This window comes from Patagioenas fasciata, chromosome 2 (genome assembly GCF_037038585.1).
Source record: "Patagioenas fasciata isolate bPatFas1 chromosome 2, bPatFas1.hap1, whole genome shotgun sequence".
NCBI lineage: Eukaryota > Metazoa > Chordata > Aves > Columbiformes > Columbidae > Patagioenas > Patagioenas fasciata.
The window spans coordinates 37,631,687-37,659,371 of NC_092521.1; the positions used below are offsets into that span (position 1 = coordinate 37,631,687).

Sequence of the window (27,685 nt, forward strand, 5' to 3'; positions counted from 1 at the left end):
TCAGGGTGGCACATGTAACACTGGGGAGCAGGAGACAAATGAGCCACACCAAGGTATTAGCTCTTTCCACCAGAACCAAGGAAAATTAGAGCTTTACACGCCCACAAGTTACCAGCTAGTACTTTGACATTTGTTTCCTCTCCCAAAACACTATGAAAACATTGACATTTTGAAACTTTTAATGGAGAAGAAACTGTGGTTTGAAAAGGAGGAAGCACTTTGTTCTAAGAGGCTCTTCTAGAGGCTTTAGTGTGAAGCACTGTGTTTTGATAGCCCCAAAATATTCCCTTTGGGTTTGAGAGAAAATATTTTGTCTCTTGAGGGGATGGGGGTGTTTTTAGTATCTGAGTCTAGGCACTCCACTGTGGTATTTCCCTGAGGACTGTAGCTCTTGGCCCTGGAGAGCAGAAGAGGTGGCCCATGGACTGGAGGGACCAGGGTGCTATAGAGCCCCTGGCATGAGAGCGGTGGGGCTGGAGCTCTGTTGAGACAGGAAGGGAGAAGAGGAGAAGGGGAAGGGAGAAAAGGAGAAGGGGAAGGTGAAGCCTGAGCCACTGTCACAAGGGAAATGAGTGGAAGAAGGAAGTGGCCTGAGGATGGGAATGATGGTGAGGTATCCTTAGGAGAGATGGAGAAGGTAGTCCCTAGGGAACTTGGTGAAGGTGCTGGGGAGAGCGAGGGGCCTTTGACACACCGCTGTAGTGACAGCTAACCATGTCCATGGCCTTTGAAGCACACATTCTGCAGCCTCTGAGATACTCCTCCAGGCTGGGGCATGACATTCCCTTTCAACAGGCATTCTGGGACGGAAGCCACTGCCTGCAAATCTCCATGCAAAAGGAGTGATAGGGGGCATGGATTCCACCCAAGAACTTCTCCCCCCTTCTCCCTCCTTTTCTGATTGAAAATGATACTTGTAACTACTTTCCTAAAGTGACTTCTCATTTGTAGTTTCCACACACAGGCATCTGTGTGACAAAGTTGGAGGCTGGGATTGCAAACTTGGACTGTCTGATTGCTTGCCCCACTGGGGCCGTCCAGAAAAATGAGCTGTTTATCTCAGGAGGATAACCCAGTGAGTCAGGTTTTAAATTAATACTGTATTAAAAATAAACAAGTCTTTTACTGGTGACAGCAAGGGCAGAGGATGTTAGGTACATCCTGTGCTGCCAACTATTGAATATTCCTGCGTTCACTTGCAGGAGGAGGTTTTTCACTCAAATTTTCTTAAAAATAGGATGCTGAAAGGCAAAAGTGCCTGATAGATAACTGTTTGATTTGTAATGGTCTGTTCTCTTTCCAGTTCATCTGCTGGAAATACCACTTGTTTTTCTGATCTAAAAGCATTGGGAAAAGAGATTAAGAACCTCAAAAGAGAGATCCTCAGCTTCACATCAAATTACTGTTTAAAATGTTTACTCATTATACTAACAAAAATTGGGACATTGCAATACCTTTCTGTGTGATCTCTCATAAATTTATTTTTCCGTGTTTCTAAAGAGTTCTTACAGATTTGTGTGAACCTTTCACTCACACATAGGGATGGGAAAAGCACTCCCAGGCCCCTTTGGAAACTCGCAGGAAGCCCATGGGAATACTTTCTTGTCAGTGGTACTGTCAGTTGCTGGGAGGACTATGAGAAACAAAAAGATATTTACCTTCTGTCGCTGGTAAACATTTGTGAGAAGAGCAACTTGACAGTCTTTGTGGGCACCGAAGACTTTGCACAGGGAGCAGGTGGGCATTTCACAGTTCAAGCAATAGATATTAATTCTCTCATCTTCGTGCTCTTCGCACATTGGCTGGTCACACTTCCTTTCGGGTCTGCTAAAGAAAACAAGTTTAAAGCATACTTAGTGCTTTTGAGTTTCTGATGACAACACTTAAGGTACCAGCATGAAATACGGTACCTTCGTATAGCAGTGTCCAAGGATGACCTGAATGTACAGCACAGGCTTAAACCTGCCACATGGGATGACTAAATAGTGAGCGGTAAAGCTTAATGTCCTGACACAACAGGATGAGATGATGATATAGCAGCAGTACTTCATATGGGGATTCCAGCTGGAAGTGTGACTGAACCCTTGCTCATATTTAAAAATGTAAATAACCTCACTAAGACAGATCTCAAACTACTCGTGTACTTTAATTAGCATGCTATCTAACATCTGTCTGAAATATGAAACATATGTAATTTCTTTCACATTCATCATGCAAGATGTTGGGCACTTGGCCTTAATGCAGCAAAGCTCTTATGCAGGTGATTAATTTGAAGCATGAGTTGTGGGTATTGATGGACCTTTATCTCTGCTGATGAAGCTTTGTGAGGCCCAGGTCAGAACTGTCAATATCAAACAGGAATGAGTCCTTACAGTCTTTACACTAGGTCAGCAACCAAAATAAGGTCTCACAGAAATTTTAGCTGCATGGCACGTGTCTAGCTTGTACAGTGTCAAACTTTTCAACAGTAGGTAATTCAATTGTAATCACCACCAAAGGCATGGGTTGCAAAATCAGCATTCCTCTCCTGTGCTAAGACATGACCTATCACCAGGCTGCAGCTCAGTCCTGATCTTCTCTTCAGCAAAATAATTTAGCCATAAGCACATGAGTTGATCCCTGCTACTTCAGAAACTAATCTAGTTGTAGCTTCCTTTAAATGAGACACTGAATTGGTGTTCCCAGTGTAAGTGAAAGCTCTGCTCCAGCCTGTGTGGGCAGGCTGATGGTTTTCTGAGCCCACACTTCAGGCTTAGCACCCTGAGAACATCTGCGGCAAGCATGTGAGTGTGTAAGGGTGCAGTACCAGAGGACAGGGTCAGTAGATGGATGGAGGAAATGCACCTGTGGTTTCAAGATTCCAGAAGCTCTCACTCTTACTGTGGCCATGTCAAATGTTTCCAACATAAGCCATTATCCCATTCTGCTACGATTTGGAAGGAGAACTATGGCTTAGCTGTAGTAAGTGGAACAGTGACATCACAGAAATACATCTTTTTACCATTAGATAGAAAATATTTTCCAAAACTATAGAATTTAACGGAATTATATGGAAACATTTTCAAAGCCATTCTACAAACCTCTGTAGCAAGGAGTCAACCAGTCATTCTATTCAAGTTTGAAAAAGTATGGAAGAATCATTATTTTAGAATACAGCAGAGATTTTCCATACAGTTTGGTAGACATGGCACTTATTTTTTAATGACAAAGTACAGGTTTTCTCTTCTGAAGAGAATGGGATATGATTAAAAAAAGATCAAGCAACAAAGAATGTATCTTATGCATTAATATTTTTTTTTTAATTTCAGGAGGGCACTGGAATTTAAAGGGTTCAGAAGGAAAATCTGTAATCTGCAATATAACACGATACACCAGAGTAAAACAAGATGGACACTTCTGAAGGAAGCCTGTATTATTTGAGCAGGATTTCCAGCATACATTTACATAAGGCACTCGATGTGTCAAATCGAGCACCATATTAATGCTAGTCAAAAGAGGTGTGTCTCCACTATAAAAAATGCTTTACATAAAAAATGCAGCAAACAGCCCTAATATATTCATGTTCCAATGCCCCAGTGGGAGGGCCTGCAGGTGAGGGCAGTAACAGACAATGCATTTCAAAGTGATTAATTAAGCCTCTTCCTGCAGATATTTACAAGACCAGAAACAGAAACTACCAGAACGTTATTTGACACTGGAATGGTGCCACTAGCATGGAAGACACATGGCAGAGAGCAAAAAGGTGACAGTGTCAAGCAAGTTCAGCCAGAAGTAGCCAACCTTCAAAGGTACCGCAAAGAGCTGGAAGAAACCTGGCAGAACTCCCTGAACTAGCAGGGCCCTGAAAACAGAGACAGTGACAGAAGACTAGAAGTAAACAGATTTACCGTCTCCTTCCCAGCTGGTGCAAAAGGAGAAGTTTTTAGCACAATTCTTAACTTTAGAGGGGATCCTCTAGGTCTGTGTTGGTGTAGCAAAGGCCGAAACACAATCTCTAAATTTAAAATGGTGGCTGATCCTGAAACAGGAGATTAAAGAGTGGCTGATAGGAAAATTACATCACTGCTTTAGCAGAAGAAAAGTTTCATCACAAACATGCTAGTGACCAAAGAAGTGGCAGGTTGCTGAAATGGCCTAATAGCTTTATGCTCTAGTTCTCTGACTCTGCTCTTTGAGATGCTAAGCCTGTGTTTGACTGCTACAAGCTTATTCTTTTCCATTAAAATTGGGTTTGGACCTTAATGTGCAGTGTTGTGCATTTTTTACGGAGAGGAGGATTCTCAGCACTGATGAGGCCACACCTGGAGTACTGGGTTCAGTTCTGGGCTCCCCAGTACATGAGAGACATGAACATACTGCAGAGGGCCCAGAAAAGGGCCCTGAAGGTGTTTAAGGCTCTAGAGCATCTCTCCTGTGAGGAAAGCCTGAGAGACCTGGGAGTTTCAGCCTGGATAAGAGAAAATTCAGGGGGATCTGAACAATGACCTTGATCTTATCAGTACCTTTAGGTGTCTAAACAACTGAACAGAGCGTGTAACAAGGACAGAGCCAGGCTCTTTTCAGTGGTGCCCTGTGACAAGACCAAAGGCAATGGGCACAAACTGAAACGCAGGAGGTTCCCTCTGGACATCAGGAAACACCTTTCCAGTCTGAGGGTGACCAAGCACTGGCACAGATTGCCCAGAGATGTTGTGGAGCCTTAATCCCTGGAGATATTCAAAAGGCATCTGGACATGGTCCTGGGCAACGAGGTCTTGCTTGAGCAGGAGGGCTGGACCAGGTGACTTCCAGAGGTCCTGTTCAGTTTCAGCCATTCTGTAGTTCCGTGATTTGGTGATGAAATGCAAAGTTGCTGGGCGTATAAAGGAGTACACTTTAATTAAGGACATAGTAAGACCTTAGGAGAACTGCTGGTAGTTGGAAGACGTGTTTTCCTTAGGATTTTTACAAATCCAAGAAAGTCTCTACCGAAATCCTGAATCCAACTTTGATAGTGTTTTTACCGAAGACTCTAAGGTAGCCGTAGGCCTTCCTGTACCATCACCTCACCTAGGGCCTGCACCTGGTCAAGAGATGAAGAGAATTTGCATGACTGTATGAGGCATAGTCAGGCTATTAGTGAATATACTCAGCTTTATTGGCCCCAGTGTCAGTCTCAGGCAGACACCACCAATGACTGGCCTGCACATGACTTCATGCTGCTTACTGTGACCCTTTGAGTCTGGCAGTTTAGTCAACCTCACTGTCCTCTCTAGACCTTATTTCATCAGTTTGTCAATAAAGATGTTACAGGGTCTGGTGTTGAAAGTCTAGATAAACAACAGCCACTGCTCTCCTCTCATTCACTCAGACATCTCACTACAAAAGGCCATCAGATTGGTCAGGCTGATTTCACTTTCAAAAATCCATGCTCACCATTTCTAATAACCTTCTTGTCTTCTATATATTTGAAAATGGTTTCCAGGAGGGTTTGCCTGAACAGTTTTCCAAGGACCAGTGGAGGATGACCAGCCCATAGTTCACTGCGTTCTCCTCCTTGCACTTCTTGAAGACTGGAGTAACATTTGCCTTCTTACAGTCCAGCCATCAGGAACCTATCCTGATTACCACAGCCTTTCAAAGATTACGGGGAGTGGCCTTGCAATTACATCAGCCAGCTCCTTCACCACGCATGGATGTCTCTCATCAGGATTACCATTTTTTTTAGTATTCCCTAACCTGGTTCCCCTCCACTGAGGGTAAGTTTTCCTTGCTCTAGACTTTCCCACTGGTCTTAGGGGCCTGGGATTCCTGAAGACTGATTTTACTAGTAAAGACTGAGGTAAAGAAGGCATTGAGAACCTTGGTCTTTGTCACAGGAGCCTCTGCTCCATTTAGTAATGGGCTCACACTTGTCCTAATCTTCCTTTGCCTGCTGATGTACCCGTAGAAGTTCTTGTTGGCCTTCATGTCCCTCACCAGCTTCGGTTCCAGGAAGGCTTTGGCTTTCCTGAGTCCATTTGAACATGCTTGGATGGTGTCTCAAAATACTCCCGAGTCACCTGTTCACCTTCTTTTTGTTTCTTTGTTAATGTTTTATTTTTATCAGGAGCTTCTTGTTAATTAGTGAGGGTATCCTGCTACCATTGCTCGAGTTCCTGTAATTGGGGACAGACCATTCTTGAGCTGGGAGGAGGTGGTCCTTGAAAATCAGCCACAATGATGGATTCTCCCAAAAGCAGTGAAAAGCCCAGTGATACCCAGGGTAGAAATGAAGCTTAAAAAATGAGAAGACTATAAAAATTAATACGGACATAGGGATTCCTGCAGTTCCATAACACCAGTACTATTGTAAATGCTTGGCTCAAGGAAACCATAGGCATGGGTGAGCTTGGGGCTTTGTCTCTGTGAGGAGTTGGAGAAGATCCAGGTGATCTCTCTCCCTATCTTTTTCACTGCGGTCTCCAGGGATCCTCCTGCTCCATCTGTGCTTGCGGCATGGGGACAGCCTGTGCCCAGGTCTCTCCCCAGTAGGTGCAAGGCAAAAAGAGCTCTCGGCCCTTTCCGATCAGGATTCCACTAGTAACAAAGCCCAAAGCACCTTCTGATCAGGAATAGCAAGCCGAGCTTGTTAGAGGCTGCCAAAGCTTGCAAGAAGTCACAGCCTCCTGTTGCTACCATTTCCTGGTGGCAGCAGGCACCCTGGTGTTCTTCAGATAGTTCAGGTAATCAGTGGCCTACAGACTTTGAAAGATTGGTTTAGTATTTTAGCCCATTTTATTTTCACCAGGTTCAGTCCTTTGTTGGTCTTTAAAGATTAGTAGGATCCATGTCCTGCTTGAAGATTTCTTTCCTTGTGTTGCTAATAGATTCTAAATTGGGCAACAGGCTACACTACTGTCAGCTGGAATTCGATGAGCAATGGGATAAAAGACCATATGATGTGATTTTTAGTGATAGGATGAGCTGCATGTGAGAGCTTGGGCAGACCCTCCCAGCCTCATAGCTCCCTCTTGCCTCAGCGTTTATTTTAAAAAAATTAAAATAGAAACTCAAATTTTAAAAAAAATATTTTTACCTAAGTAGGACATAAAGCTTGCTCTCTACCTGAATACCCCACACTCTCTGAAATTCGCGTGAAATGCACCTGGGAGCTGGCATCATTCTGGCACATGTAGTTATGGCGAGTTGCATCCACAGGAGGACTCGAGGGGAAGAGGTTCCTGTCTGGAAATCACAGGTGCTGCCAGTTTGAAGGGTTGTCTTGGGAGAAAGGAGGAGGCAAAGGTCACACCTCAGCCTTCCTCTGCCAGACCCCAGCCCATAGTGTGGAAGAGACTGGTACAAATGGAAGAAGCGGAGAAGACTTGATTTCCCTTGACTTTTTTGGTTTCAGTGGGACAGCACAGAGTAAAGCTATGGTAGATCTTGCTCACATTCTCATGGGAGCCTGAGGAACATTAGGCAGAGGGAGATAAGCAGCTGAGGCCTACAAAGTGCCAAATAGTTTAGATAATGCTGCTATGCATTGCCGGTACTACATAACCCTGATGATAACTTCCATTCTAAGGACATCCATGAAGGTTAAATAAGCACCTTAACAGACTAAATAAATAAAACTGCACTTATTTATTTTTTAAGTTAAATACAACTGTGAGCTAAAAACAAACAAACAAAACTACAATGAAACCAAGAAAGACATGATGTCACACACATCCAGCTTATTTGGTCAAAAGCAAAGTCCACCAACGTAGCTTTCCTGATTCATTTCCTCCAAGATTTTCCTGACTAAAATAATATTTGGTTATGAATGACACACAGAAGGGTAGCTGAACTTTCCTTGGCACTGAGTGCAAAGGGCATCAGTCAGGACAATTTTAAGCCAACTTCATGCTCTCCAACGCTTTGGAGCTCCAACCTATGCCCAGCTACAATAGTGCCCATAGGGATTCAAACAGTCGAGAACAGCCAAAGCCACCGTTGGGTTCTTAAACGTCCTGTCTGCTGGTGACTGTCCTCCTCTGCCGGAGAAGGGTAGAAGTGCCTTAAGATGTCCCAGGCACTGAGCTACGGTGGTTGCGTCCACCTGCTCTGGTGATACCACCTCATTGCTGCTGCGAAACCCAGCTCTGTGTTGTGGTGAGTGGGCAAGACTGTCAGGGAGCACAGCCAGGATGAACCCTTCCTTCAGGTGTACAAAACACCCTGCCTTACAAAACCAGCACACACAGCACTGATACGTATTATTTCTGGATATTCCTTCTCTTTTATGGAGTCCTAAGTAAGACTTGATTTCATGAGTTCACAGCCTAAGCTGTCAGGAATGGAGATTTTTTTATCGAATTTTGATTTGACATTATGATGCAGGGTATCTTCTGTGTGAATTTCAGTTTTCTTCTTGTTTGCACTGTCTTTCCCTCAGGATTATCTAACAAGATTTGAAATTTATTTCCCTTCTTTAGCATGAGAACAGGCAGGTTAAAGACAAATAAGAATCGCATGAACTGTTTTTAAAAGAAACCTTGTGAACCTAGCTGCTTTTCCCTTACTCATGTGCATAGCCATGCTGACTTCAGGGGCTTTGCTTGCAGGGGTAATTGTTGTTCATGTGAATAAGCATGGCACTATCATCTGCTGTAAGTGGAAGCAGGGAAAGTCAGTATCTATTTGGATACAGTTTTCTGTGCTCAGTGAGAGCTGACTTCATTGCACAGCAAACAGACAGGCATGCACCACAGCACGACCTCTCTCTGCATTTCCAAGAGAGAAAACATCTCGATCAACCTCATGTGCTCCAAACAGAAGGACCAAAGGCCACCAACCTCCTGGGCCATGTCTGCTTTTGCGGTAAATCCCCTCTGAAGGGCACACATTCACTCGTTACCTCGTGGACTCCTGCTTGTAGATATCGATGATGTTCTCCACCAGCAGGTTCCTCTGCAGCCCGTAGACGCCGTGCCGGTCCAGAACCACTTCGTGTCTGCAGGAAGGGCAGCGAAAGCGTCCTCCTGATGCCACGGTTGTGCCTCCCCTGGTCGGCAGGTAGGGGTTGGAGGCCTGCTCTTGCCAAGCAGCACAAGGAGAGGTGAATCAGGCCATGTAGAACCATGAAAACCTCTTTCAAAAGCACCATTTGTGAGTATGTCCAGGGAGAGGGTAGCTCCAACAAGTCACCTCCAGGAGAGCAAGTCACACAGGCGGTCACGTCCCTGCCACTAACAGGTGACACTTTAATTTGCTCTGAGCTCAGCCCTGGGCCCTGGGGACACTCAACTTCTGCTTTAAATCACTCCCCTCTCCCCCATCTTACTGACTGTTAAAAGCAAGCAACCAAAACGTGTTAAAAAATCTGCTTTTCCATTCATTTCAGCCAGCGCTGCCCAGAAAACAAAGCTTTCTGTGGGAAGAAACCTACCTGGAAAATGTCACTGGCGCATTTCCGACAGAGGTTGTGCTGGCAGGGCAGGATGACCACTGGCTTGGTGAACATCTCCAAGCAGATGGGGCAAATAAGCTGTTTCTCCAGGTTATCCATGGTTTGCTGCTCTTTGGAGAAGGACTTGTAGCTCAGGGAGGAGCTCATCCCTAGCTTTTCCAGGGGCATATGCTCGGGATCACTGCCTCGCGGAGGAGTTTCCGGGTTAATTTCCCTTGAAATAAGTCCAAGGCTGCGTTGTGATCAGAGGCTCTCTGGGTTGCTCTGGCCGGAGGACATTGTTTAAACGAGGGGCTGAAGAGAGCCGGGGGCTGTTTTTAGCATCACAGCGTCACAAGATGCCACCCTGCTGTGCCCATATAAGCGCGTGAGAGGGGGACAGGCGGGGACAGGTGACGGCTGGTGGGGGGACGGGAAGGCAGCCGGCAGAGCCCTGGCTCTCCTCACTCACACATGGCAGCCTTCACCCCTCGAGGAGGAGGGGGCTAAGAGATAAGCAGGCGCAATCCGCTCCCCCCCTTATCTCTGCATGGCAAGCAGAGAGTGCAGGGCTGCCTCAGTCAGCCCAGCCACACAATAAATACTCTGTTTTGAGCAAGCAGCTGTGGCCATGAGATGCAGGATGTAGTTTTGCCCCTGTGTTTCAGCAGGCTCCAGGATCTTGCCTTTCCAAGGTGTGAAGCACATACGATTGCTGGAGATGACAATAGGAGTGATGGCTGTGCTGGAGCTCCGACACTTCAGGGTGTAAACATGTCATCACATCAAAAAACAGTTAAAAAATATTGCCTGCCTATAACTGTGCTTAACTTTCTTCTGGTATGATTTTTTTTTAGGAGCTGTAAGAATCTAACACAACTCTTCAACCCACTAACTCCACAGCAGCTTAAATATGCACCAAAACATTATTTGGATTTCCTGATGAGAAAGAGACAGAAGAAGTACAGTCTAAAAAGCCTGAATTTGTACTGCTAGAGAATAGGTGGTAATTGTATATGCTTTCTCTCCATATAGTTTAATTCAAATATATTTTAGTTTTGGGCACTGCTGTGTTTATATCTGTTTATTAGACACTGATATCCCTCTCAGCTTGGCACTTGCTTCAGAGTTATTTTTAAAATGACAATTTCCCAGATAATTTGTGGCATGTGATGCCTGATCTTAAGGGAAAGCCATCTGTGCTTCTACTTGCCAATAATTTATCACACAACTGTACAACCAATAAATAACTCATCCTCAAATTTACGGCAAAATTCCTGCATGTACTGTACAAAATCACTTTGCCACTGTACTGTACCTATAGTGAGACTGTTGTCTTACTTTTTAATCAGTAACTACAATACTTTCTCTATAAAGTCTCTGTGTAGAAATCTTACAAGTTTGTATTACTTCATGACTGTATAGGGCTTGCATCTGAAATATGCTATAGAATGGCGGAGCAAGTCCCCTGTGTGTCCAGGGGTAGACCCCCAGCTCCAATGCAGAGCCCTATATCTGTGTGCAACCCCAGTCTGGACACTGTGCCCTTCAGGGAAATATAAAAACTGAAGGTTTTTGTTGGTTTCCACATGAAAATAAATCCTATTCTCTGCATGCAATGGCAATGAATTACATTAAATTCAGTTTATTATTGACTATTTTATTTTCAATGCCTTGAATACCTTTTTAGCCTTTGGGTGAAATCCCGTACCCATTCGCATCCCAACGATCAGGTATTTCCCCTACATAGACACATACATTTGTCAGCAGCCACATAAAACCAAATAGACTTTTCTGAAGTTTTACATTAATGAGAAGTTTATAATAGCTTAGTTAAACCCATTTGAAACCACACCTTTGCCTCGGCTGCCTGGTGCAGATGAGAGCTCAGAGCCAAGTGCAAGAAACTGCGCCAGCAGCTGAGCCGCGGACAGCTGGGGCTTTGGCAGAGGAGCCTTTCCTGGCAGCAGCCAGAAGATGTTTCTCTTCTTCCCCTCCCTTCCCCGGCTGGGTCAGAGGTGGCTTTCGCGTCTGGAGGAATTCAAATGGCTCATTCCAAACTCTGAGTCAGCTGCCCCTCGTGCATCTAAACCTGCTTTAATAAGGGGCTTGGAATTAGATAAGGAAAGCTGTCTTCGTCTGGTGAGGCAGGTGCTCGCACCCCTCTGCACAGGCAGGAACAGAGTAATTCTGGGAGGAAAAGCTGAAGGTTGGAGATGTCAGTGCACAGAAACACCTGCATATGGCGATGTCAAGGAGGGTGTGTTCTCGGCATGGAAAAAAGCTGGAGGATCGTGCTGCTGTGCCAGACCTTTGGACAATGAATGAAGCACCTCTCAGCATGTAATGCGCCGCTGGATGTAATGCTGATGAATTCATACTTACCTGTGGTAGCCCTCAAAAGCCTTCTGTAAACAGGCTGAGCGTGACACCTGATGCATCTACAGAGAGCATCTGATGACAACAAGGTGAGGGACAGTCTGCTGCTGGTTTTCCCCTTTCTGGGTGCTCAAGCACACTAACACAGAACAGATAATAAACAGCACAATCACAGAAAGGAGATGATAAAACACAGACAAACTCACCTTCTGGAGCCACGCCCAAGCTGAATACTTTTCTGGAAGGAATATGTAGTTCAGAGACATGAAAAATTAGTACAGGTTTGTCTGTCAAAGTATTACAAAGCACAGCAGTGATTGCCCAGTAGAGAAATGTGGAGGCTTGGCTACACTTTCAAAAGCTGGGTGAGAAGTACCAGTAAAGCCACTTGTCATACGACCACACTACAACAAGGAGGAAGAGAAGAGCAAAGTCCAAGAGGCTGCAAAGGCATGGGACGGTCCTGCAGCTGGTCTTTGGCAGAGATTACTTAGGCTGGACTTCGAAGCACTTGCACTGAGAAAGAGCCCAGCAACCTGTCACTCTCCTGTTCCTCCCCTTCCACACCCACAAGGGAAGATCACCAGCACTCACAGCTCTCCACCTCCAAAGAGCCAGCAACCCAAGCCATCTCTGAAGGGATGAACAAATGGCAAGAGAACCCCACTCCTGGAAAGAAACTCTGGATGTCTGCCAGCCGTCACCAAGAAGAAAATACCATTTCTAAATGTTTGGGTTTTTTTTCCAGTATTGCTTGCCTGGGAATGCTACCCGTCTTTGCTGACACAATCAGAACACTACTTCCTAGATATGCTCACTTTTATGGACATCACTTCTAACTCCTCTATTTTTGCAGCTGAATAACAGCTTGCAGGCTGTGGACTGATGGCCAGGAGAGCCTGGAAGGCTGGCTGCAAAGCACTGGGTTTAGGAGAGGGATTTGGAGGAGGAAGGAGAGGTTGAATGATGTCCAGGTTCAAATTTCAATGCCATAATGACATCCCTGGGTTTTGCATTCACAAAATTCCCCTCTGCAACCTCTTGTACCAGTGCTGTGAAGCTCTCGTGTGTCAGTCACAGAAAATCTGTCCTGTGGCTCTTTTGCGTGACTGAAAAACAAAGGAAAAAAAGCCTATTTTTCCCAGAGGATAACTCCCGTGTGACTTTCCTTGCCACCAAGCTCAGCAGAGACAAAACCTGCTCAGCAAGCACCAGGATCCTTGCCTAAATATCCTCATCTGGGCATGGTGGGTGGCATGGAGCATCCTGCTCCATAGAGCAATGGTGTCCTGGCCTGCAACCACCCCACCTCCTGCCTGTCCCTGGGGACGAATGAGCACCTGCCACCCCTGCCACCCAGCCCCGGGGCAGACGGACCCCTCCACCAGCAGCTAAGGCAGGTGGGCAGCTGCCCATCGTCCCAGGGCAGGAATGACACCCGTCCTCATCCCATGGCCTCCAGCAGCGCCCAGCACTCCTGAGGCATGGGGGCTCACCTGAGGGCTTCGTGTTTGACGGACCCACCTGCCCGTCTTCCCTCAGCTTTGCCCTGCCTTGCTCACCTCTGGTGAGAAATCTTGGCTGCCCAAGCAGCACAACATCCTGACAAAAATGAGGCTGCTGCCTCCATTTCTGCCCACCTGAATGTGAGATTTAGGGTAAAATGACAATGTGGCCTTCCCCTCTCCCATCCTTCTAACTCTGCTTGTTGTTTTAACTGAAAATATTAATCTTTTTAGCCAAGTATCCCTTGAGGAGGTAGGGGACAGGTTCTCCATCCATCCATCTTACCTTTCATCTGTGCCCATTTACCCTGCAGCAAGTAGTTCCTCAGCAGTGGATGGTGAGCACCATCATTCCCACCTACACCAGGCATGTTGCAGAAACTCAAATTTCATTTATATTTGCAATAACTCACTAAGCCAATGAGCCAGCTACAAGATTAAGCCCTCCTACCTATGCAAGTGCAAACTTTAAACAGTATCTTGCATTTCATGATTTTATTGTGATCACTAAACATCCCACAATAAATCCTGAAACTGCCCTTGTACATGACTCAATTTATACAGCCAAAGAGAACCTTTGCAACAGGGGTAAGTGTTTTCAAAAACGGCTGCCTTTTGAGACTGACATTTTTCCACTCAACATACATATTTGTCTTAGTATACTTCATATGTGATGACAGGCCATATGCAGTCAGTATTTGGAGACCTTCTAAAAACAATCTGAAAAGCAGTTTCAGATCTCCAGGAAAACAAGGACCAGCATGTGAGATAATGACATCTTTCAAAATTTCCTTTTGCACATACAAAATCACAGCAGCAGGGACAAGCTCAAAGCAATTCTAAGGGTGAGTCACTGGGAGCTCATCAAATGTGCAGGAGCACAGGATTTCAGGGACAAGCTACAAAGACCAGTCAAAGGGATGATGTTTGCTTTCTCTGGGCTTATCTATGCTCAAGGAGCTTCCACAGTCTACAGCAAATGTACAGAAACATGGGATGAAAGGGCAGATGAACTGGATTATCATTTCTGTTCCAGGTTCATCAGCAGTACCAACATAAAGTATAGCTGACAAACCTCAGAGATTTGGATTAAAAAAACCTGAAACAGGGAGGGTCCATGTATCAAGTCCATTGGGGAGTCACTGTGGCTCACACCGTGGCTCTGCTGCCAGTGAACACCAACCCATGGGGTCACTGCTCCTGGCTGCCTGCCTGGGAGAAGGAGGGTCCTGGGGCTTCCCGCTGCTCTCCAGCAATGCCAGCAGACCAGTGTGGAACCAAGTGTCACCCACCTTTAGGGACCACAGGGGAACAGAAAGCTCTCCCAACAGAAAGTCCTGGTGTCCTCACAGTCCTTGAGGCCAGGATGAGAAATGGTGGTCAGGCCATAACCTTCAGGGAGGCAGGGTGACCCCAAACGGCGATTAAGATGAGGCATTTATCACCTCCTCTGCAATTATCTGTATTCTATGAAGTCTCAAAATTGTGAACCTGGAAAGACAGGCTGCTTGTGTTGTGGAATAACAAACATCAGATTAGTGGTTCAGCATCTCCTCAAACCATACACAACTTTACAAGCCCAGAGGTTCCCCAGCCCTCATCCCCTCAACACATTACTGCTAGAAAGAGATCGACATTTCACAGGCAAGGTATAAAAATATGTCCAAAGCACTGCATAGAGGAAGTACTGCATGTGGGGAAGAAATAGCCCTGCACTACTGCCTACTTAAAAATAGCTCCTCTCCAGGGCTAGGGACAAGTTTAACAGATAACAGGCACAGCCTTGCTTTTCCACACCCCCAGAAGTGCCATGTAGCGAGAAAGAATTGTGAAGGAAGAAAGGATATTAAAAAAAAAAAATCAAGTGGTGGCAATGGTAGGGGGGTCTCCCGAGCATACCAGAATGTAAGGAAAAGGCAGTTGCGGAGTTCTAACAGTAAGAATTTTGGCTGGTGAAAATACTTCATTTCTGCTCTGGCCTTGACAGCCCATAGCACTCCCCTTCAGCCCCCGGGGCCGCAACCCCAGCTCTGTTGTTAGGAAAGGATAGTGATGTTCAACAGAGAAGTGACTTGCGTTTCATAGCACAGATCCAGCTCAGGCTTCCCAGCTGGTGTCAGCTCATCACTTCGCAGGGATACAGCCCTGTCCCAGTGTCATGTTTCTCCCCAGCCCTGGTCCACTCAACATGGGTCACTCTCGATGCTATTTCAGTCTGTCTCTTCCATAGCTCAGCTGCAGAGCAGAGGAATGCGGGTTTTGTTGTTTGTTTGTTTTTTTTTTTTCAGGACAATACTGGGGTCCGTAGTTCACAGGAGAGACTGGTTTTAGGGTTACAGTCAGCACATGACTTTACACTGTCTCAGAGACCTGCTGAGGCTCCGTCCCAGCTCCCCAGGTTGGCCTGGGTTATGTTTTCATCCATATCCATCCTGAGGGCCATTCCTTCAGGACACAATAGAAATTCAGTATTGGAAGAGAAAGAATTGAACGTCCTGCTGTTACAGTTGAAATAAAATATTGAGTGTGGGGGCAGAAAGGTTTTCAGACAGGAAGGCATTACCTGACGCAGCTGGGCACCGGCTTAGCACCAGTGATACCTCTGTCCTTTAGCTTTTTCTGCTCTGCTGTATTTCAAACTTCTCTCTGTTTTCCTTGCGTGTCCTCCTTTGCCCTGTAAATACTCTTCAGGTGTACAGCAAAACCGGCATGACCATTCCTTTCTGAGTGCTAACGCCTTTTTGTCTTTTGAAGTCAAATTAGGAGAGCAAGTTTACCTTTTGGACATTTTCCAGACAAGTTCTTTCCCCCCATGTGAGATTCATGCAAGTGTCAGGGAGCACAATGCATGAGGGAGAGATGCAGGTGTTGGCAAGAACAACAGCTGGAAGCACCTTCAAGAGGGGCAGGAGTTGAAAGAACACCCTTCAAGCTATGATCAGGGATGCCATCTGCTGTGACATTGTTTGCACTGTATCAAGGAACAGTCTATTAGATTAACATACTTTTGAATTATCACTGCAGGAAGCATCTCAAGCACACCAGCCCGTGCCCACATGCATGGTGTTGCATTCCCCTTTCCCATCAAGCTGTTCCCCAGAAGTCAGCTTTTCTGATTCTGGCTGAGTTTAGGGAATGTAAGGGAAGAAAGGCCAGAGAGCAAGTCCCTTGGCCACAGAATAAATCAGATTTCAGTGACTCTTCAAAGGCTTTGACCTTGCCATGAAAGGGTCAGCTTTGAAGTAAAATTTGTGTTTTGCATGGAAAGCTTGGGTAAGACTGCCTGAGGATGCACATCTCTCACCATGAAGTCCTACACCCCTGCAGTCAGGGTTGGGCGATATGAATGAGTTGTTCATGGCAGTGAACTGCATCACAGTAATCTGTTACCACAATCTTGGGAGAAGACAAAGAGTTTGTGGCTTTCTCTCCCCTCTCCCCACCCCTTCTCCCCCTGTCTCTGCCTCACCTAGCCAGTGACCCCAGCCATCAGCAGGTAGGAAGACTGCTCCAGCACTGTGTGCAAGGGAAGGAGTGCTGCTGGGAGCTGGCAATGCCTGACTCCCTAGTCCCACCTCTGCAGTCAAAGAGCTGGCAAAATGCGGCACTGCTGATCCCATTTCCCCCTGCCACAGTCACCCTCTGGATCAGGAGAAGGCGACTGGGGGAGAGGATGGGCACACGTGGGGCACAGGGAGGTCTGGGATGTGGTGGCAAAGCAGAGTGTAGGGTTAGCACCAGAGCTGCTGTGCATTTCTGTTATCAAGCACTTAGGGTGCTGCTGCTAGTGGAGCACAAGGCCAACTGCATGTAGTCTGCAAGACCGAAGAGGTGGTGCAACAAAGTCAGTCCTGTGGTGAACCTGCTTGTTGGGAGTTTTGCCTCCTCGTATCACTTGTGCCACTGTTTTTCTAATGCTGTGGGGTTGGATCTCCCTCATCTCTGCTCTGTTGCAGGTGTGCAAAGAGTTTTACTCGGGGAAACAAGCTAGAGCAGTACACAGTGTGTTTCTGCTGCTTCTGATAATCCCAAAGACTATAACGCAAACATGAGAGGAGTGGTAATAGATTTATGTGTGAGTAGACTACAAATCATACCTCTTCCAGTTACCTACGTAGCATGGCCTTGGTGCTATTTCCGTCCCTAATCATGGCTACGAAGCACTTCACAGAGAGGTGACAGCTTTGCAGCAGCATCACACTGTGCAGAAATTTTTATTGAAGGTGCCTTTTAGGCCTTTGTTCCCCACATCCCAGAGTGACGTGCCTGCCACTCACCATCACACAACCAGGTCTGGTGCTGCTGTGGGATCCTGATGAGAGTCACTCTCAGGACCACGTCTCTCATCCTTCAATAGCTCAGCTCCCAGGATGGAGACCTGTGGTACTTTCAGGTTAGTCCTTAGTCACTGGTTCAATTCCAAGTCAAAGAAGAGGGGGTTTCGGGGTGGGCAGGAAGGTATCACTGGGCTTCTTATCTGGCCCCTGCTGGACACCAAGAAGAACCTCAGGACTCGAGCCCAGGGCAATCTCCTAGTCCACACTAAACAGCAGAGGATACCTCTGCCATCCCTGACCTCACACAGAATCACAGAGCATTAGGGATTGGAAGGGACCTTGAAGGATAATCTAGTCCAATCCCCCTGTCAGAGCAGGAACACCTAGATGAGGCTACACAGGAATGTGTCCAGCCAGGTTTTGAATGTCTCATCAGAGACCTCGCTCCTGCAGCCAAAGCAGAGCAGGCATGGCTACTGCTGTCCTTTAACACTCTGGAGAACATACCGAGAAGCCCAATATGAGTCAGGTGACCACAGGTGACTGCAACCTGTGAAGACATGCCAGTGGGCAACCAGTCACATTGAAATCTCACTTAATCCAGAAGAGATGGGGCAAAGCCACAAATAAAATCATTTATCCATGAAACATCCATTAATATCCATCCAAAATAGATTATATTTATAGAACATTTAAAAAAAGCTCAACAGACTCCTACCCTTACCTGTCTGAACTGGCAAGACTTCTCACCTGTCACTGGCTGGTGTGCAGGTGATTGCCCTGAGAAGGTATAGTAGTTCCTTAAAAGCTTTCTCTGTAAGTCATTGCTCAGCTTGCATTAATTAGGGTGCTCCTGATATGCCAGGTCTCATAGCCAATTCTTTGGGCCCCTGGCAGATTTTAGTCTGAAATGCATCCAGACTGGTTGCTCATTCCCAGGAAGTGAAGTCAGCCATCATTCGCTCCCATGGAAGTATGAATGTCTCTTTATCAAGCCAGGTGTCACCCACTCAGGCATCAACTTCTTGCCCTGAAGAAGGTGACAACACTCCCATCCTTCCTCTGGTGACTTCTTAACATGTCCCCATTTGAAATGATCTTTATGCTGACCCTCACAGGTTGTGCCAGGCTGGAAATTGAGAAATAAAGCACCTGAAGGACCAACATGTAGAGCAGGAAGCTCCACCTTTTCCACCTTGGTGAACCCATTTTCCCTCACTTTCCTTTTCCTTACTTTACAGCTGGGGGGCATTTCTGAAGGAAGTGTGCCCATCCAGCATGTGGGGGTAGCAGGATCAGTACCTCTGCTCTCTGGCCCTGGGCTGGAGTTGTCCCCCCTCCTCCCCTGGCACCACGTACTGAAGGAGCCATGCAGAGAGGCAGAAAGGTGCCTGGATCATTTTCTTCCAGTTTAGGGAGGAAACTGTGCTCCTGGTGGGCTAACGGGTATCTCCACATGGTCCCTATGTGGGCCCACTCTGTAAGACTGGAAGAAGAAAGTTTGCAGAGGGAAAGAAGATGCAAAGGGAATAAGACACACTAATAGGGTAAGAAAGGACACCATGTGTGCACACAGCAGTAAGTCCCAGGATGTCCTTTGAAGCGATTCCCCAAGCCCAGCACAACTTTCCCACCTCCTCTTCTACTTCACAGCACCATGACAACTTGCTTTTCATCCTTCCCACATCCACCTTCAGTGCCTTCATCCTCTTCCATGAAGGGAATGGGCTGTTTCAGTCTCTCCTGGAAAAGACAAGTCCTGCGAACCACAGAGCAGCCTCTGCTCAAGCAGGCAGAAGCTGCTTCCCTCGCTCCTGATCCCAGCACCAGCTCAATGCAAGACGTTCCCTCCAAACCAAGGCTGACAAGGCACACACACTATGCCGTGTGCGCACTGAAATAAGAATGGCAAGGCAAAGAAGAGATGTTTACATTATTGCAGAACAAAAAGTTTTTTGTGTTCTTTTTTAAAAAAAGGGGAAAAAAACTGGTGGCATTCAGGCATCAAGCCAGTACCTTTCCCCTGGCAGCACTCTCACTTAGCATTTGAGCCAAGGTATTGTTAGCTGGCCAGGTAATGCTAAAGGAATGAAATCATCCTTATTTTTGCCAAGAGGAAGGGCCAGCTTGTCTCCTGGATAGGGAAGAAATAGAAGAAGCTCCTTGCTAAAGCGGTGGATCTCCTTGGAAGGGAAGAATTTGGTTTATTAAGAGGAAATTTAACATGAGAGGTGCTTTGTTACCCCAGGACGAAATACTTCTTGGTCAACACAGCCTGAGGTGTAAGGTGTGGAGGAAGATAGGCTTTGGGCTCCTCACTCTGTCAGGAGAGCCTCCGGCAAAATGCCTGGATATGAAGGAATGACCTTGCTGATTTAATCTTCAAAGGCAGTAACCGAAGCCTGGTTTTCTCTCATTTCTCCACCTATCTCTTTTATAAATTTATCTATCTTGGCAGCTATGAGTAAATGTTTTTATTTGCTTTTTGCCTTAACCTGTCTTGAATTAAGTATGATTTCAGTGTAATTGGATACTAATGACTTGTTCCTTGCCAAAGGATGTGGTAAATCCCCGTGTTGAGCTTGGGGCACATCACAAGCACTCCAGGTTGCCAGCTTGTTCTCCCTCATATCCCAAGCGTTACTGAATGTGCCTTCCCTCAGTTGCAGACCCCTCACACCCTGGACAAGCAATGGGCAGGAGGGGAGAAGTGTCTTCTAGACGTATATCACCTCTTCTCATTTCAGCTCTTACCTGCGTTTGTCCCCTCCCCAGGCCAGTAGCCTGATTTCCCAGCTCTGGATCCAGCTTCATCCAGGCACGAGGATGGTTCCCTGCTTGACCAAGCTTTCACCTTAAATCATTATTCTTGGCTGCAGCCCTGTCCTGAGTTTGAGCAGGGCCCATCACACCAGGAGCTGCTTTCCAAATTGCAGAGCACCACAACATGGTTCCTCTCGAATGCAGAACATGCTCCCCTAGTCAAAATCAAGCGGCCTTGCAGAGCACTTCCGTTGGAAGTGCATGGAAACCTGAGAAATTACCCTTTTCTAACATAATCCTTTGTCCCATCATCACAGCAGGGGTAACATTCCTAGGTATTCTGAGAAAATACATGAGAGCTCTCTATCCTGCCTGGCTTGGGCATGGGGCAGATGATCTCTCTGGCTGCCAGCTGGAGGAATGGGTGCAAATCCAAGCTGCCCAACTAGAAAAATTAACTACCTTCATCCGTGCAAACTCCTGTTTGCAACTGCATACTTCCTGTTGTTATATACCCAAGAGCAATTTAGACTCGCTCACCCCCTTTCATTTACTTTATGGTTTTTCACAATTATTCAAGGGGAAGAAAACCAAAACCTGTCTGAAAAAGAGGAGGTATTTGCAAGTCTCTGCTTATGAAGGATCTTCTCCTCTGGATACGTAGTCCTTTGCACTGGCCTGAGGCAATCAGGAGGAATTTGGCCTTGTCTTCACGGCCCACCTTGCTAGCACCTGCAAATAATAAAGAGAGCAAGAAGAAAAATGAAGAGAGGATGAAAATAACAGAACAAAAGTGAGTCGTCTGTGGAGGCAGACAACAGCTCTACCTCTCACCTACTGGATACCATCTCTACGTTTTACACCTCGCTTCCACCCTGTGTCTTCTGCTACGTTGTCTCAGCATGACCGACCTCTTTGGGCTGCAGTTGCACAAGCAGGTGCAAGTGGACAAGTTGCTCTGGACAGCAGGATGGGGCAGCCTGTGCCTCTCACCTTCCTCGTGCTGGCCCTGGCCGCAAGGCCCCAGCATTTGTACCAGCTGAGCTGATCCACCTCACTGACCATTAGAAAATTACCCACTTCTTTGCTGGATTATCAAGCTGACTTGGGTGCCTAGAGCAATCATTGGTCACCAGAGCAGGGACAAGGCAAATTGTGTAGCTAAGCATAGTGGAGAAGAGGGGAGGAGAAGTGAGACCTCTTTGTTTTGGAGCAAGGAGCTCCTAAATTGGCTCATCCTCCTTTCAATCTAGTAGTTAGTTTATTGAGTTTTAATCAGTAAATTTAGATGTGTAAAATATTTAATAAGTACAGATGGATTGGTGGTCAATATTCTCCTAAAGTTAGTATGGGGTACGAAGATTATCTCTTAAGCTTGCTATACATATCTTAAATGTTACATGCATACAAAAACCGTGACTTACTAACCCAGCAATGCCTGGTGTCAGGTAAAGGATCTCTTAGCCTTAAGGGGTGACATTTAGAGGTGTCCCTGCTTGAGGGGAGATCCCTGCATGCAGCCATCTGCTCTGGAGGGATTGCTCAACAGATCCTGATCGTTGCAAAGATTTTAGTGTAAAGTGGTTGCTCTGTAGTCAGATTTTCTACTGTGTTAGTATAGTTTCAGCTGCTTATCAGCCCAGTCTCCTCCCAAACCTTTTTTATTTTTTTAATTATTTTGCAAGGGGTTGGTGCTGTGTTCTTGCTGATTGCCTCCCAATAGGATTAACTTTGGTTAGGCCTACTTGCTGAGCATCTGCTTGGGCAGAAGTTCAGTTAGTTCAAGGAGGCGGAGTGCACCCATCACCAGGAGTGTTCACAAGCAAGCCAAGCCAAAAGCTGCCACTTATCTCAGCAATCTGTAAAAATCACCACTGCTGAGGGAGGTACAGTAGCAATGCATATTCAGGTAGCATTGCAGTGATTAATATCTGTCTCCAACAGCTCCCAGCATTTTCCCTGGAAGCAGGTTATGTGAATCCCATCTTGCTTCTAAGGAATGGAAAAAAGAGCCTTTTTTTTTTTCTTTTCTTTTTCTGTCTGTTTGTCTAATGAAGCGAGGGCTACATATGTAGTTTGTTTTTGGCAGCCAGGCTCTCTCTGGTACAGACCTGTTTATGAAAACCCTAAGGACAAGTGCCAGAAATCAAACAGCAATCAAAGGCTACTATTGTAAAGAACCCAACAGCTCACTGCCACCCAGGTTATTATCACAGTATCACACAGTATCACAGTATGTTTGGGATTGGAAGGGACCTCAAAAGATCATCTAGTCCAATCCCCCTGCTGGAGCAGGAACGCCTAGGTGAGGTCGCACAGGAATGTGTCCAGGCGGGCTTTGAATGTCTCCAGGGAAGGAGACTCCACAACCTCCCTGAGTAGCCTGTTCCAGTGCTCTGTTACCCTCAGTGAGAAGAAGTTCTTTCTCAAATTTAGGTGGAACCTCTTGTGTTCCAGCTTGATCCCATTGCCCCTTGTCCTATCATTGTTTGCCACTGAGAAGAGCCTGACTCCATCCTCATGGCACTCACCCTTTATATATTTATAAACATTAATAAGGTCACCCCTCAGTCTCCTCTTCTCCAAACTAAAGAGCCCCAGCTCCCTCAGCCTTTCTTCATAAGGGAGATGCTCCACTCCCTTAATCATCTTTGTTGCCCTACGCTGGACCCTCTCCAGCAGTTCCCTGTCCTTCTTGAACTGAGGGGCCCAGAACTGGACACAATATTCCAGATGGGGTCTCACCAGGGCGGAGTAGAGGGGAAGGAGGACCTCTCTCGATCTACTGACCACCCGCCTTGTAATACACCCAAGGATGCCATTAGCTTTCCTGGCCACAAGGGCACAGTGCTGGCTCATGGTCATCCTGTTGTCCACCAGGACCCCCAGGTCCCTTTCCCCTACACTGCTCTCTAATAGGTCATTCCCCAACCTATACTGGAACTTGGGATTGTTCCTGCCCAGATGCAGGACTCTACACTTTCCCTTGTTAAATTCCATCAGGTTATCCCCCGCCCAACTCTCCAGCCTGTCCAGGTCCCGCTGGATGGCAGCACAGCCTTCTGGCGTGTCAGCCACTCCTCCCAGCTTAGTGTCATCAGCAAACTTGCTGATGGTACACTCAATTCCCTCGTCTAAATCATTAATGAATATATTGAATAATATTGGCCCCAGTACTGACCCCTGAGGCACTCCACTAGATACTGGCCTCCAACTGGACTCCGCACCATTGACCACCACTCTCTGGCTTCTCTCTTTAAGCCAGTTTGCAACCCACCTCACTACTCTATTGTCGAGACCACACCTCCTCAATTTAGCTGTGAGGATGCTGTGAGGGACTGTGTCAAAGGCTTTACTGAAGTCAAGGTAGACCACATCCACCGCTCTGCCATCATCCATCCACCTTGTTACATTCTCATAAAAGGCTATGAGGTTGGTCAAGCATGACTTACCCTTGGTAAAGCCATGCTGACTGCCCCTAATGACCCTCTTATCCCTGATGTGCCTTGAGATGACACCAAGGACAAGCTGTTCCATTACTTTCCCAGGGACAGAGGTGAGGCTGACCGGTCTATAATTACCCGGGTCCTCCTTCTTGCCCTTTTTGAAGACTGGAGTGACATTTGCTTTCCTCCAATCCTCGGGCACCTCTCCCGTTTCCCAAGACTTGGCAAAAATGATGGATAGCGGTCTAGCAATGACTTCAGCCAGCTCCCTCAGCACCCGTGGATGCATCCCATCTGGACCCATGGATTTATGGACGTCCAGACTATTTAATTGTTCCCTAACCCAGTCCTCATCGACTAAAGCAAACTCCTCCATTAACCTGGCTTCATCCGGGGTCTCAGGGGTACAGGGTTCCCCAGGACAGCCTCCAGCGGAGTAGACAGAGACAAAGAAGGCATTCAGCAATTCTGCCTTCTCTGTGTCTTCTGCCACCAGGGCACCCACCTCATTCATCAGTGGGCCTACATTGCCTCTGGTATTAGTTTTATCTGCTATGTGTTTGAAAAAGTTCTTCTTGCTGTCCTTGACCCCTCTCGCCAGCTGTAATTCTAAGGAGGCCTTGGCTACCCTAGCTGCCTTCCTGCATCCTCTAACAGCAGCCTTATATTCCTCCCACGTGGCCAGCCCCTGCTTCCATGACCTGTAAACTCTCCTCTTCTGCTTGAGCATACCCAACAGATCCCTATTCAACCACGCAGGCCTTCTGGCTCCCTTCCTCGACTTCCTATGTGTGGGGATGCTCTGATCCTGAGCATGGAAGAAGCAATCTCTGAATGCAATCCAGCTGTCTTGGGCCCCTTTTCCTTCAAGCAGTCTTGCCCATGGGATTTCCCCCAGCAATTGCTTGGAAAGGCTGAAATTAGCCCTGCCAAAGTCCAGGGTTGCAATTCTACTTGCTATTCTGTTCCTGCCACACAAGATGCTGAACTCCACCATCTCGTGGTCACTGCAACCCAGGCAGCCCTCGACCTTTACTGCTTCGACCAGACCCTCTTTGTTAGTGAGGATGAGATCCAGCAGTGCACCTCTCCTGGTCGGCTCCTCCACCATCTGCATGAGGAAGTTATCATCAATGCACTGGAGGAACCTCCTGGACTGTGGCTGGCTGGCTGAATGGTCCTTCCAGCAAACATCAGGGAAGTTAAAATCACCCACAACAGCCAGGGCCTGTGACTGTGAGGCCACTCTCAGCTGCGCATAGAAGGCCTCATCAACTTCCTCAGCCTGATCTGGTGGCCTGTAATAGACACCTACAACAGTATCACCCCTGCCAGCCTGTCCCTTGATCCTGACCCATACACTCTCAACTCGTTCCTCATCCGCTCCTGGGCAGAATTTAGTACATTGCAGTTGCTCTCTCACATAGAGAGCAACTCCACCACCACGCCTGGCTGGCCTGTCTTTCCTGAAAAGGGCGTGGCCATCCATGACCACATTCCAGTCATGTGAACTGTCCCACCACGTTTCTGTAATTGCCACCAGATCATAATCTCCCGACCGAACATAGGATTCTAACTCCTCCTGCTTATTCCCCATGCTGCGCACATTGGTGTACAGGCATTTCAGGGAGCGAGCAGAGCACACCAATTTCTCCCTAGGGGCACAGGAGGCCACCCGGTCCTCATCTGTTTTAGAATGCTGCCCCACTGGGACAAGCCCAACTACAACCCCATCCCCCTTCGAGCCTAGTTTAAAGCTCTCCAAACGAGCCCAGCTAATTCCTGCCCCAGCATCCTTTTGCCTCAGCAATGGACTAGCAGTTTGGCTGCTGTGAGGTCAGTGAAGGGCTCAGAAAAGCATGCAGGAAGCATCATCAAGAAGTCCCAAGGTTGAATCCCAAATGCTACTGATCTTCCTGGCTCTCCCTGGAAAAGCAAAATTTACTTTGCATCTGATTGACAAGGAAAAAATGACAAATGAGTTCTGGGATGTTATGGCCTTTGTGGGGCATACCAGGTGACCAAAACCACAGCCACAATGGTCTCCTTCCTGAAGCACCAACATGGTGCTTTGTTTGGATTCAAAGGTAAAGCCTGTTCTGGGAATTCAAAGACAATTGTCTGAGCTGCAAGAAGAAAATACAGAGTACAGACCAAGAATAGCTCAGAGCACGGGGCAGGAACCAACGTGAAGACATGAGGCAGGTACACTGTAAAAGAAGAGGTGTTGGTGAGATAGCAGAGTGAAGTGAACTGGAAGACGAAGTGCTGATGGTACCATGGTACCTTTAGAGCCACCCTGTCCCTCTGGATTGACTCTGTGCTACACCAGGCAGCTTGTCCCGACCCTGCAGGACCTGCCTGTCTTCTCTGGGGTCCATCTCTGGAGGCAGGACCAAGCGCGAGGTGGAGTCTATAAAGCTCTTCTGCAACAGCATGGTGGAAGCCCAGGCAGATCCCACCTCCACCTCCCGCCAGCCAGGACTACTCCTGACCAGCAGCCCCCAGATTAGCAGCACCCCCCCGATCGCGCCCCACCAACAATACGGCCCGCGTTACTATTTTCTCACCACTAGGGGCCAGTGGCGCAATGGATAACGCGTCTGACTACGGATCAGAAGATTGTAGGTTCGACTCCTGCCTGGCTCGGGTGTGGTTTCTTTTTGGCCAAGGATGTCATCGAGACCGATGCTGCTCACTGAGCGATAACTGGAGGGATGTGGTGACCCTGAAATCCCACTCAATTCAAACCAGGTGAAGAGTAGATACAAATAGAAGCGTCTGTTTATGGTATTTGAAATGGATACCCTTAAACATGTACCTAAGTCAAGAAATAATGATGTTTCAGATACTAACAAAATTGGGAAACTGCTCTCTCATTTCCAATGGTGTCTCACCTTTGTGATCAGTGAAACGTCTTGTCTGTGCACATGCCACAGATCTCAAAATACATCAGTCAGCCAGCAGCACCTAATTTTCACAATCTCTCCATTGAAATACTCCAGACAAACTGAAAATTTATATCCTCATGCTCCTAACTCCCCTGCGATTTATTCTATTCCCCCTTTACCAAGAAGAAGAGGCAGCTCTTGCTTGAAAATGAAACGAATCTTTTCTTACAACGAGGGAGATGAAAATTTCCTTTTGTTGGAGCAGATGTCCTCCCCCCCAATACCTGTCAGGCCATTTAGCAACACCTGCTCCATCTCTTTGCCTGCCCACCGGTGACCCATTGTATCAGAGTGAAATCTTTTATGAATGGTGCTTTTATAATCTCTGGCATCTTTCATTATTAAGTGATACAAATCATTGAACAGTATACATGAACACAAATAATTATTGGTCCTTGCTGGAGACCAGATACAGAAATAATTAAGCACTTGCAGGTGATAGGTTGCCAATACTTAGCTCCTAAACGAGATATTTAGCTATCTACACTGTTGTTTCTGCACTGACTAGGCTGTTCTTTTAGTAAAAAAGCACTTAGCACATTTAAATACATGAATGTGTCCTAGAAGAGTGGGAAGCTGAGCCAAGCAGTTACCTCAATGTAACAGGCCCACAGCTCGAGAGGCAGAATAGTTGCTTAACATTTAGCAAGCCCCAAGACCAGTGCCTACATTTTCTGAGTGATTTGTTTTAATATTTTTTTCCTTTTCCTTTCTTGGCTTTCACTCTGTTGTGGTTTTATACTTTTTTTCTTTTTCTTTTTTTAACCTCTGCCTTTTTTTCACTTATTAATCAGTTACACAGAAACACACGCGTGTCGATACTTTCTGGATGGGTGGGAGACAAAAAATACCTTGGAGACAGGAGGAAAGGAGATGGTCCCTTCTCCAGAAGGAGCTCTATGTGTGGTTTTATTTTATGAGCTATCCTTTAGGAAAAGGAAAAAGGGGTGCTACTGAATGGGTGAAAAGG

At 46.7% G+C, this 27,685-nt stretch overlaps 1 protein-coding gene and 1 non-coding gene across 9 annotated transcripts in view; one reads left to right on the top strand and one right to left on the bottom strand.

Annotated features, from left to right (window-relative positions):
- Nucleotides 1-9,763, bottom strand: part of TRIM55 (tripartite motif containing 55) — a 37,120-nt gene extending 27,357 nt beyond the window's left edge. Inside the window, exons 1-3 of one of the 8 annotated variants that reach the window (XM_065831774.2) lie at nt 9,395-9,761; nt 8,864-9,036; nt 1,659-1,824 (exon numbers count right to left, since the gene is read on the bottom strand). In XM_065831774.2, coding sequence (XP_065687846.1) covers nt 1,659-1,824; nt 8,864-9,036; nt 9,395-9,583 — 528 coding nt within the window. In that variant the 5' untranslated portion in view covers nt 9,584-9,761. Of the gene's footprint in view, nt 1-1,658; nt 1,828-8,863; nt 9,037-9,394 lie in introns of all 8 variants that reach the window. The other 7 variants (XM_065831772.2, XM_065831776.2, XM_065831773.2 and 4 more) reach the window with 7 other exon arrangements.
- A 16,577-nt stretch (nt 9,764-26,340) lies between these two features.
- On the top strand, nt 26,341-26,413 carry TRNAR-ACG (transfer RNA arginine (anticodon ACG)). Its single transcript has one exon. It is a non-coding gene; the product is annotated as a tRNA-Arg (tRNA).
- Nucleotides 26,414-27,685: the final 1,272 nt, after the last annotated feature.